Source organism: Saccostrea cucullata, unplaced genomic scaffold (genome assembly GCF_032062105.1).
Source record: "Saccostrea cucullata isolate Sc308-1 unplaced genomic scaffold, CSIRO_AGI_Scuc_v1 ctg165, whole genome shotgun sequence".
Taxonomy (NCBI): Eukaryota; Metazoa; Mollusca; class Bivalvia; order Ostreida; family Ostreidae; genus Saccostrea; species Saccostrea cuccullata.
In genome coordinates this window covers 413092-425988 of record NW_026932023.1, presented here as the reverse complement: position 1 = coordinate 425988, position 12897 = coordinate 413092, and the positions used below count along the sequence as shown (strand labels likewise).

The following is a 12897-nucleotide window of genomic DNA, read 5'->3' as shown; positions in this document are numbered from 1 at the left end:
CATTATATACCCGCTGAGTTGTCCACGGATTTTTTTCCCCCGAAGAACACACGGCGGGTGATGTTTGGAGGTTCGTGTTTGCGCCTCTCCAATTTTGTAATGTTTAGTGGACTTTTGTTTGTAATGTTTAGTGGACTTTTGTTTGTAATGTTTAGTGGACTTTTGTTTGTAATGTTTAGTGGACTTTTGTTTGTAATGTTTAGTGGACTTTTGTTTGTAATGTTTAGTGGACTTTTGTTTGTAATGTTTTGTAATGTTTAGTGGACTAGTGGACTTTTGTTTGTAATGTTTAGTGGACTTTTGTTTGTAATGTTTAGTGGACTTTTGTTTGTAATGTTTAGTGGGACTTTTGTTTGTAATGTTTAGTGGACTTTTGTTTGTAATGTTTAGCGGACTTTTGTTTGTAATGTTTAGTGGACTTTTGTTTGTAATGTTTAGTGGACTTTTGTTTGTAATGTTTAGTGGACTTTTGTTTGTAATGTTTAGTGGACTTTTGTTTGTAATGTTTAGTGGACTTTTGTTTGTAATGTTTAGTGGACTTTTGTTTGTAATGTTTAGTGGACTTTTGTTTGTAATGTTTAGTGGACTTTTGTTTGTAATGTTTAGCGGACTTTTGTTTGTAATGTTTAGTGGACTTTTGAGCTAGAATACTGTTCGTTATCTTCACATATTTCATTCGATATTTAGTTTCTACGATATCAAAGAACCTTGAATCAGATTGAGGTGAATAAAATGAAAAATTGCTGCATGAAAAGATAAAGATTTTATTTTCAAGGTTTTAATTATTTTGAGACTTTTGAAATTCAATATAAATTAAGAAGTTATTCTTCCTGGCTGAGAACGAATATCCTGGGCTAAGTTTCAGAAAAAAAATATTCAAGATATTTTTATCAAACCTTGTATGCTTAATTGCTTATACATATTGGTACGAGGTATGCGTCCGAATTTATTTATCTTGACCTACCAAATGACCTTTATCTTTCTGTTAAATATTGTAAGTTTCTGATCCAGTGTAGAATATTCCATATATTTTCATTAAACCTCATACTCTAACGAAATAATGTTGCATTACTCATGAACTGTGGGCGGGACATTCGTGTTCTAGGGACATGATTATAATATTTGACATTCGAAAGGTGGATGGTGAATGGTTTTAAAAAATAATCAAAAACATATGCATTTTTTAAATATTGAAATCATCTAACAAATGAACTCTAAATATCTCTAAATGTGTGGTCTTCTTGCGTTCAATATAGGAGTACATATAATCTGGGTTTCCTGTTTTGTAAACAGAGAGCGATGTTGATGTACGAGTTTTGTCGCTGTAATAAACTCAGGAAAGCTGTTGGCTCTAGTAGCTAAGACAAACTTTGCACGTTATTTTACAATTTATAAAAAAAAATTGTCACACTTCAGGTCTTTAATTTATTACAAAGACAGATACAGAATGTTTGAATGAACTAAGCCGTTTTAACTACGTGTAATTATGCCTGGTGTGCACAGTATTTTAGTTTGCAGACATTATAAGAAAAAACAAATTTAACAATTAAATGGAGAAAGGCATGCTAGAAGAAGCGGTAGTAAAACAATATAGACAAGTGTTTGTATGAGTATTATCTTGTATTTTTTCTATTCACTGCAATGTAAAATTGTCGCCCGCATGCGCAGTGATCAAAGCGTCTGCTCTAGAGTCGCGAAGTAAGGAGTTGATCCTTACATCGCGGGTTCGAATCCCACTGTGGAACGTGGAGATCGGTCTGTTGGATAATAAGACCGTATAAACCGAGGTCCCGTGTAACAGAAGGTGTTGGCACGAAAAAGTTCCCTCACTGCTCAATTTAGCCCTAAGTGCGGAGTATAGGACAAAATTTGTACTTCTCCACCGGCAAGTTATCGAGAGGGACGTTAAACAGCATACAAACAAACAATGTAAAATCTACATGATAACTAGGTATTATGATAAGAGAACGAAAATAATTCGACCATCCAACTTGCAGGGAAGTGAATCAGTTTGTACGTTTGGATTGAGGACGAGGTCATTAGCACTCTGACCACAAGTTACAAAACGACAATGACCTACATGTAATAAACGGTATGTCTTAAAAATAGAGTATTTTAAAAATAATAAAAAAAGGAGCAAAATACTAAATTCTATTATTTATGAAGGGTTCAGCTTCGGATTAGACAGAGATGAAATCTGATGTTGATTTTTTTCTTTTTACATTTTTCGAAATGCCTTTGCTTTCATTCCGGTAAATCATACGTTACTTCATCATCAATAAGGCGAATCATAAGGCGAAATAATTGCCTGGAGTCTAATTCACAGCAGATGTGGTGATGGACGATTGATGGTCCAATGTTATATAAAAAAGAAAACCTGTCAGATACACCACTCCTGATTCCTACCTCGCGCTTATTACGATACTTTTTAATGACTCTTCTTCGAGCTTTTTGGCAGGAAGAAACCATATAGTTTTTCAGACAATATTTTGCTCTAAAAATATATTTTTAATATTAAAAATGTTAATTTAGACATAAGTTTTAAAAAAGGACATACTGAAAAACTTAAATATTAGATAAAAACATTTTTATCGTTAAGCTGGATATCTTTTTTCAAGTTCCCGCCAACAAAGTTTGGATTAGGAAGCCTAACATATAAAATAGCTATCCTTCTTGATCGGGAAATATTAAAGCTATTTATTGTTTGTGGTTGTAGATAACTAATCTACCAGGAATCAAGAAAAAGTTCGTGGACTTCCTATCTGGACATGCATGTAGCTTTGAATCACTTGTACTCCGTCCTGGGGTTACATGTGACCACAGGTGTGTCTGTGTTACTCGGACGAGGACAAGATCGAAACAACAAATATAAGAAAATGTATCTGCTATCAGATACATGTATTGTTCTGGAGAGAAATTTGGAATTTTGAAGCAGAAAGTAACACTTGAGACAAAGGTTGCGTGTGACTGGAGGATGCAGCTTGTCAGTAAATGGGATAAAGGGAAAGCGTGTGTATGTTTTCGATATTGATGTGGAAATTTTTATTTCAAGAATCCCATTCCCTTTTCAGCCCCAAGAAAAGGAATTTAGCAAGGATTTAGACATTTTCCTTCTCTACGTCAAAATTTTACTGTATGTACTGCTTCCCTTTGCCAATATTTTGCATATATCCCTTTTCCTTTAATCGGAAGGTTTGCGTTTCCTTTTGATCTATAGGAAAACACCTTACAAAGAAGGCCCTGTATCAAAATTTGCAACATTATCAACTGCTTCTTTAATGGAAGACCACCAAATAGAAAACTCTTCAACATTAATTTGCAAAGAAGTTTAAAATATCTTTAAGAAATGCACATGTTTGATCTATTCCGTTCCATTTTACGAAAAGGAATCATTCGAGGGACCTCCATATCAATATTTACTTTAAAATTCCCTATTGATGAAGTGTGTTTACCGTCAAGTAAAATAAAGTTCAAGAAATCACAATAAATAAAAGAAATTTATTAGCGCCTGCAGGTAGCCAAGGTCTGTTTTGCATTAAGGCGTGTGTGAAGAAAATGTTTTGCATTGAAGAGAAATGAAGAACCGATGCAAACATATAAAAAAGTGAGTACAGTCGTTGAGCAATTATGAACGGGCTTTTCTCAAGCGCGCAATTAGACGCACGTGCCGATTCAACATTAGCTTAATGAAATCTGTATTGCGGAGCTCTAGTGAACCCATTTGTCCAACATTCACTAGTAGTTATGCCTTCGTTTTTCTTTTAATGCAATTACTGCACTAAAAAGATGAAAAGAATTGCTGGTCCAAAGAGTCGTGTAAACATGGCACAAGCACAGGTGTTAAAGAAGAACGCAGAAATTCAACGGAAAACAAGTAATCTAAAACAGACACCTACTAGACTATTACTTATTTTGTATATGAACAGTAATGTAGGATTTCTTTAATTTAAAAAAAATGTCTCCATGTGTGAGTCTTTTTTCTGTTTGTTATTTGATCAAACTTTGCCTTTAAAAGAATTGTTAAATGTGCAAAACAAATAACGTTTTAGTTTTGTAAACTAAACGGAAAATGGCAAATAAAAAAAAATTAAAGCAATTAGAAGTAAGTTACATGTACGTGAATGTAGAGAGAAAGGCTTAGTGGGCGCAGGGCGAGCAAAATTCCTATGTGCGACAAATAAAAGAAAAAAAATCTCAATCTTTCATTTAACGTTAATGTAAACTTTATGTAAAATCACTGGCGGATTTAGAGGGGGGCTAAGTGGCCCGGCCCCCACCTTTTGTGTCCAAAAAAACTACACAATATTTGATAAATAGTGTTGTTTTGGTGTGGCCTCGCCTTAGCCTATATCACACGAATTTGGATTTAGATTTTTTCTTACAGGTATGTATCTTGTCCTTAAAGCAGAATTATACAATGCATTTTTTTTATTTTTAGTTAATTCTTATGTTCTATATCACGGCTGTGGGCCCCTACCCTGACTTCAAACTTGTCGGGTCCCCCCTTTTCAAAATTTCTGGATCTGCCACTGAAAATATCCATAATTAACTATCTCACAGAGGTTGGGAAAAAACACAACAATTTTACAAATTCACAAAGAATGACTAAATTCGTACGAAAAAGCGCACAATTGTACACTATATTAGGCAAAATGATCTTGTCCTCGTACTTCAACACAATTTTGGCATCTCAGTGGGTATTTGCCCTGAGTTTTTTTTTTTTATTTTCTTCAAATTAAATATTTTGGTTAATATGACCATGGATCAAATACCCAATATACATTTTAAAAAGCACTATTTAGACCAAGCCTTTCTACTTTGAACTTTAAATAGAAATGAGCAGAAACTAATTTTTGGCGAAATGGCGGTGTATAATTTTTTTTTCTTTTCTGCCTCTAAAAATTATTAAAGAACAATGAATAAGGTTATAATCTTTGCACAATCAAAGACTTTAAGAAATTTTCAAATGTTAGTTAAATTAGTAAGAAATTTTCAAATGTTAGTTAAATTATGTTTACTTTTAAAGTTTCCATTCTAAGTACAGATTTGAGCTAAAAATCCATTAAAAATTTCTTTTTTTCTCTAATAATAAACGATCAAAACTTTTTGGTTTTATATCATTTTGAATCTTTGTGTGACATCTTTATCAAATTTAAGGCCCTTTCACAATTGGTGCACGAGCAGAAGCGACAAAATATTCGTGCGACCGAATAATTTTGGTTAGGATCGTAAACTGTTGCCAAAATAATCGCATATGAAAAAAGTGTTCGTACGAAATTTGCACGATCTAAAGCGACTGTTGTGCATTAAATCTCGCGATATCTCTTGCGTCTATATGCGACTGTTGTAGAATGAAAGCGAGTGTTGTAAGATAATGCGATAGGATTGCACGACTGATCAGGTAATCGGACGATTTAACGTGCGACAAAACGATTGGACGTGCGGTGCTCGTGCGCTCATGCATTCCATAGTAAGAATGTTCGTGCGAGTCAGTGGGCCGGGTAGTGTGCATGTTGACTATTTTGAGGAGACTTGATGCGACCACTAAAACACATGCAATGAATGCGAGACATCGTGCAACGTATGCGATAGCTCGTGCGAAGCTAAAATTTTCCGATCGCAAAGTGTTGTAAAGTGGTCGTGCGCCAATTGTGAAAGGGCCTTTAAAAGTAAATATATACATTTGTGGTATCTCTCTATTATATAAACATACGGAGAACAAATATCTTCAATTCTGTATGAAGTTTGTCTGAGGTCAGAGGTCAATACGTGACCTAATCACACGGCGCAATAATATCTACCGGTGCATAAATATAAAATGACTTGCTCTACTTGCTTTTCATGTATAAAACTGGTCAAAATATGCAAGTAAAATAATAATTATTTTATTTACAACCTTAACAAGTGTTTCATACAGTTTTTTGGCTATTGATTTAACCTGTGTATACATGGAGAATATACCGATAGAAACTAGCTTTTGTTTACAAGTTTTATGTCACTTTTTTCAGCTGTACAGTTTATCCTTATTTTTTGGGAAGACTTTTAGTTAAATCTTCATGATAAACTCATTTTTTGAACAAATTCTACTCACGATAAATGTGTAAATCTGTTGTAAATATCAAAGCACTGCAATCACGCCACGAACAGCTGACAAACACCTCGGCGCTGTCGTAGTTCAATGTACGCTTTCGCTAGTGTCTCCGTGTTTTGTTTACATCATAAATATGCCTTTAGTTATAATTGATATCGTAGGTTAAATGTTTTTGATCTTAAATACTTGATTGCAAATTAACTGGCACGGTCAAGTGTTTCCATCCATCGGATCATCCATCCCTTTCTGGCGACCGAAATTCCTCCAACTTTTTATCATCGATCTTCGGACGTGTTTCTTGTGTCTTTTCAGCATTGATTATCAATTTTCACGAATAGAAATATTCCCAGACAACAATCTGTTCACTATTACTGATCACAAGTAGCCTTTCACAAAATAGTCCCTTAGAAATAAAATCCTAGCCTGGTGAATTCGAAATGTAACCGCCATTCAAGCCGATTTACACCTTGCGTCATTTTTCAAAATCTACGACGGAGGTTAGTGCAATAGTTTATATTCGAAAATATTCAATCGTTTGTCTCAAATGTATATATTTAAGAAATAAATAACAAGTTTATAAACTTCAATGAGAATTGAAGTAAGACTACGTGATCAAATCTTCTGAGAAGGCCTTCGGCCTTCACAGGATTTAATCACGTGACCGACCCACTTCAATTCCCATTGAAGTTTATAAACTTGTTATTTATTTCTTAAGAAAAATTTAAATACTGCATACAGGGTTATTTTCGCCCCGTGTTATTTTCGCCCTTTTACATATACACTTCCTAACAAATTTGCCTCGTTTTAAATTGCAGTTCCGTTCAAGAATTTGTACTGTTTTCTTTGAATTCGCCCCCTTTTAAATTCGCCCACTTGGGACAAGGGTGAGAGGGGCGAAAATAAAACGAGGACGAAAATTTCCCTGTATACAGTATAGGAAGCATATCCTTTACGCGACGTTCGACTCCCACTGTGGAGACCGGTCCTTCGGATGAGACCGTATAAACCGAGGTCCAATGTCGCAATAGGTGTTGGCACGAAAAAGACCCTTCAATGCTCAATGGCCGTAAGTGCCGGCAAAAATTTTCAGCTCTCAGCCTGCAAGTGGCAGCGTCTCCATATGAGTGAAAAATTCTCGAGAGAATTAAACAACATACAATCAATCAATAAAATAGTATATCCTAAAAATCAAAGAAAAATAGAGAAAATTTGAAATAGCCAATATCATTTTTAGTTTATTATTTATTTCAATTTGGTAATATCATCTTATGGTAATATCTTTTTATGCAAAAGAAAAAAAAATAATCTATTGAAATAGAAGAAGGCATCAAATGGTTGGTTACAGAATTTTTTTATTCTCTATGTTCGGGAAAATGGTAATGACCTTGGCTCTAATATAAAATAGTCAAATTGAATCTAAATGATACCATATATATCATTGAAACCATCTTTGCTCTTGATTTGAACATACCAGGTGTTTTATTGTAATTTAATTACAAATGGATTGGGCACAAGTTCTGAAAACTTATAACGCCCTCTCCCTCTCCTTGCTCTTATAGAAATGACAGACACTGTCACGTCTCCTAAAAATAATTTAAAAACGAGTTGATGAATCCTAAAATTAAACTTTTCATAATTTTATTATCACTGGATTTAATGCTTATTTTTTTTTATCTACGAGTAGGAAAAACAAGAACAAAGGTTTTCATGATTTTATTATTAATTTAAACTAATTTTTTTTTACAAGTTTAGCAATTTCTACAAGTTAGAAAAAGAAGAATGTTTACAATTGAAGGAATGTTAAAATCATAATACAATGTATTGTCATTTTCATTCATAGATACAGTATACATATATATGTCAGTATATATGTTATACAGAGCAAGTCTTGACAGTTTATTCCTCCGAATCTAGGCTCCTTTCGTTATTTTGCGCGAAACTAATTCAGCAACTTAAGAAAAATATTCCCCACACCAAGATGATTAGAATGCACAACTCTTTCATGTTGGAACCGACTTTCAAGTTCCTGGAAGGTCTGCTGACACATCCCTTTGTTGTTAAGGCGCTCCGTTTATAGTCTCTTTACAGCTCCACTTCCCCTTGGCGAGATGAATCAGTATCTGAAAAACAAATGCACTTTTTATGGTCCAATTAATGTGCTAAATAAAATGCTGCAACCTAGCTCTTCATCATTGTGAAAGTTTCTGAAGAATTGATAAAATAAATGTTGATCATTTCAGATTTGCTACACGTACTACTTTGGAATCTAAGTCTTCAATAAACGTGTGGCGAATCTGACAGGCATAAAATGCTGATGACAGCGCATCTTGGCGCGCAGTTATGGTCATTTTATTTGAGACGATTGTTAACAGATAAAGCAAGCGCCAAATTAACGCTGATTAACTCGGACCGAAGTTTATGAGAATTGTAATTCAGTTTGCCAATCAGATTTGTTTGCCGATTAAATTAATGCACATGTCAAGAACCTTCATGCTGAATTTTAATTAAAATGGGGTTTTGACACGGTTTTTATAATCAATCAATTTCAAAACTACTGCTTTCTTACAAAGAAAATTTTTAAAAGAAAATGAAGTAATGGAGTGCTTGGGTTTTGGTAATTATCCCGTGAATTTGTTCCCATAAGAAACCTCATCTGGTAACGATTATATTTTGTAAGACAATTTGTTTGCACATAATGTTTGTAAATATTTTCAGCTTAACACAACATAGATATTTTTTGCTGATATCTTAAATATCCTTAAGTATTTCTAAAATACTTATTTCTTGCATTTTGGTAAAAGTAACAAAAAGGAATGGTGATTTCATGTACATGTAAATATTATGAATGACAACAAATGTTTGGTTGAATGCAAATTAGTGTAATTAACAAAAAAAAAAACTGAAAATTTCGGAGATACGAGTATATCCTAAAAATAAAAATTCACTGTATATAAATTCACCATTCCATTCACTGTAGTTATTCAAATAAGAAGAAAAAATTCGCTTGTATTGATTGATAGCTATTACTGCAATAAGTTTAGATTAGATTAATTTTTTTTTTATACATATTTCCCTAAAGTAATAAAAATAGCTTCTAAAAATGAGTCAATTTATTAGACATGGTAGCATCATTTTCCAATAGCTGTAGTAAATTGAGTTGGTGTTTATTATAAAACAACATAACTGAAATCTTCATACGCCAACTATTTTTTACATTCAAAGTCACGTTAAGGAAGTCTCATGGTATACAACTGCAATCCCAACTTCACATTTTGTCTATAATTAAGACAAAAGGGAGATCCAAGAGCGTACCAGTCACCTGACTATTGATATGGCACTGTTAAGAATTTTAAGAAATAAAAATAAACAACGAGCAAACAAGGAGAAAACATGCTGTACATATAAATCAAGAGAAATATAATGACCAGGGACCACAAATAGTCTAGTACTAACTCGGTAACAAATCATATACCATGTTAGCAGACCAATTCACTTGCCTGTACTAAGTAACAAATCATATTACATATGAGCCACTCATTCACTTGCCTGTACTCAGTAACAAATCATGATACACCCGAGCAGACCTTTTCACTTTCCTGTACTAAGTAAAAATTCATATTACATATGTTCGACCCATTCACTTGCCTGTACTCAGTAACAAATCATGATACATACGAGCAGACCATTTCACTTGCCTGTACTAAGTAACAAATCATATTACATATGTTCGACCCATTCACTTGCCTGTAACAAATCATGATACATAATCATGATTCACTTGCCTGTAATAAGTAACAAAACATATTTCATAACAGCGACCCATTCACTTGCCTGTACTCAGTAACAAATCATGATACATACGATTAAAAATTAATCAACAGCATTTTGACCCAGATTCGCAAAATAAAATCGACGTAAAAATTTCCAGATTTACGGTAATGAATTTAATAATTTTGGAAGAGACACCTTTGCTTACCATACTTATTCACTTTGTAAGTTGTGATTTGCTAAGTATACAGGAGCAGAGTAGAAGATAATATTTGTTTTCAAAATGTATGCATTTGAACAAGTATACTAGCGTAATGTGCATGTTAACTTGTACAGAGAATGGCTCTGTAACTCGGACTAACCCCGTGTGGATGTTGCGACAGAATGGATGCGTTAAGCCATTGTGTTACCAAGAATGGAGAATGTATTTATATGTGCATGGTTATGTGAATTTAGAGTGTAGTTCCTTATTAACATTTTATTGAATTTTGATTTGCTAAAAACAGATCACATGACGCCGTGAAAAGTATTTGCATGTGATGAAAACAAATGGCGGCAAAGAATTGAAAACCGTTGTTTGTAATTTAACTGTAATAATTTGTTCTCTTGAATGATATTTTGAATTTTATTTCAGGACTTCTTCAACGGAATATATACGGCACACAGTTGTTTGGGACCTAATACGGAGTTATTGCCCAATAAGAATTTTCATTTCAAACTCCAAATGATTCCGTATTATGGCTAAATGTGTAACTACAGTGTAACAGAGTATGAGGTACCGCGGAATGGCGATTGGTTATGATTTAAAGACTAGTAACAAATTTAATATAATTATGTTTTATGTGTGACCGACTTCCTTTATTATCAACAAAAATATATGTGTTGATGAAGTAAACCACCTTGGTACTTTTGTATTTTTTATAAAGTACTTGAAGACTTTCCCCCCGTTACTTTTAGACCAGTTGAGCATCTTTCATTGAATTCCCCCCCCCCCAAATCTTATAATTTCTATGAAATAAGTTATACATAAAAATTCTAAACAAATAAACAAAATTTAAAAAATGGATGGAATGTTTATTTACTTTTAAATTTGTATATTGTTGACTAAATGTAACTGTTTCCTCTGCAAGGTTTTATTCAATATGTTTGAATGTTTAAAAATACAGATTTTAATAAAGCGACATGCACCATCTCGCATCATTTTGTTTGTACATGTACAAAAAATTATCAAATATTGTTTTAATTTATGCACTCCCTCTCGGAAAGTTAAAGAACGATGTAAAAGTAAGATTTAAAAAATATTTCTGTATTATTTATGTTGACTAAAACGAACAAAGGAGAAAAAAGGAACTTTCTCCTTAAAACATGAAGTTATTTAGCCATTTTCTCATGACGTACAATGTTTTAAATGAGTGAAACGTCTGAGAAATTCTATCAAAAAAAAATCATTAACTATTAAAGCAAGTTCCTCTCACCTTAACAATGCAAATGCCTCTAATTTGAAGACTCAAGATATTTTGAAAACAACATAATGGTTTAAGCATGAGAGCCTGTGAACTAACTACTAAATAAAGATAAGAAATTGATTTTAATATCTGATTTTTAACAAATTTAAATTAGAGAAAATATTTTCATATATAATGCCGAACCATTAGCCGTGCTACATGTACCTACCATAAGTGTTCCTACTCTAGGTACAGGACTGTGCGTTGGTTCAATCTGAGGGCACGGCCCAATTTCCCTCCATTCTCCACACAGAGAACGCATAGCTCAGCCTCTCATTGGCCACATAGTTACAGCTAGCCAGCTTCCCTGCAGTCCCAAACGGCTCAACAAGCTCTTCGTTGCGGAGGACGTTATATAGGAAATCTATGTATCGAGTGGCTAGTTTCAGAGTCTGGATTTTGCTCAACTTATCGGATGGAAGTGTTGGGATAATTTGTCTCAGCTGCGCAAAAGCTTCGTTTAAGGACTGTGTTCTTTGTCTTTCTCTGACATTAGCAAGAACACGTTGGGTCTGAATTTCTTCAAAAGATAGCGATTTTTTCTTGGCTTTTTTATTTGGCAGGTTGTCATCTGTACTTTCCGGGGACGACATACTCTGGAATCCGTCGCTACTTCCTTTGGAGACACCGCGCTTTTGGCCGCGTATTGCTTCGTCATCCTCGTCATAAATATCGTAACCGTCCACAGGAAATTCTTGCTTTATTTGTCCTGAGTGAAAGATATATTCCGGAGAGGAACGCTTTTTTGATATTATATTTTCCATTGTAAGAAAAAAAATGTTGAGATTTTTTTTTCGGTCGAAAAATATTTTCCCACTTTACACTCTTGATTTGTTTATCACACAAATTAAGATAAAATCTACTTGTAAGAATGAGACGATAAGATAAACTCTAATCGCTATATAACTAGAAAGCGTAGCAGTAGGGGACGAGCTCCGATTGGTTATATTTAGGAGATCTACCTGCCACTCAAGCTAGCCGCATCTTCGATGCACATGTACGAGGAATTTTTGTTGTGGTGCATAATAAAAACACATCCGTTATCTTGTGATTTTACGGATCGACATAAAACATTATTATTCATATATCGCACACATCTGTTGTAGTTTTAAATAGAAAAAATGGGAGAAAAATCCAAAAGTAAAAGTATGGAGGGAAGGATAAAAACATATTTCAAGACAGTAAATCTTCATAATTTGTTTCATTTTGAATGGAATGGTGGCATGATATATATATCGTTTATCAACATTTCGTGGTATTTTTGTCAACAATTCTCATTTTTAACATACCTTTTTATACTCTCGCTTGAAAAGTAGTGATCGGGATGTCCGTCCGTCAGTTACGCTTTTGGGTATCCATTTCTTATCCGCAACTCCTCTTATATATCTGAATTAAATATAATGAGACTTTCACAGAATCTTTGTTACCTAGTGCCATAGTAAACCTCCTATTTTAGGATTTGATCCTACACATACATTGTATTTTGGGTTTCCAATAGTAAAATAATAACCTTATAATATTAAATGTTACTCA

General features: G+C 33.7%; 1 protein-coding gene across 1 annotated transcript; it reads right to left on the bottom strand.

Annotated features, from left to right (window-relative positions):
* Positions 1–7789: 7789 nt before the first annotated feature.
* On the bottom strand, positions 7790–12234 carry LOC134234272 (twist-related protein 2-like). Its single transcript, XM_062716321.1, has 2 exons — positions 11534–12234; positions 7790–8211 (listed from the first exon to the last, which is right to left on the bottom strand). The coding sequence occupies exon 1, from the start codon at positions 12126–12128 to the stop codon at positions 11574–11576; it is 555 nt and encodes a 184-aa protein (XP_062572305.1). The 5' UTR covers positions 12129–12234; the 3' UTR covers positions 7790–8211; positions 11534–11573.
* Between the last annotated feature and the right edge of the window lie 663 nt (positions 12235–12897).

What these genes read in the sequence shown, in the direction of transcription:
- LOC134234272 (XM_062716321.1), bottom strand. Translation starts at nt 12,128, where the DNA reads ATGGAAAATATAATATCAAAAAAGCGTTCCTCTCCGGAATATATCTTT.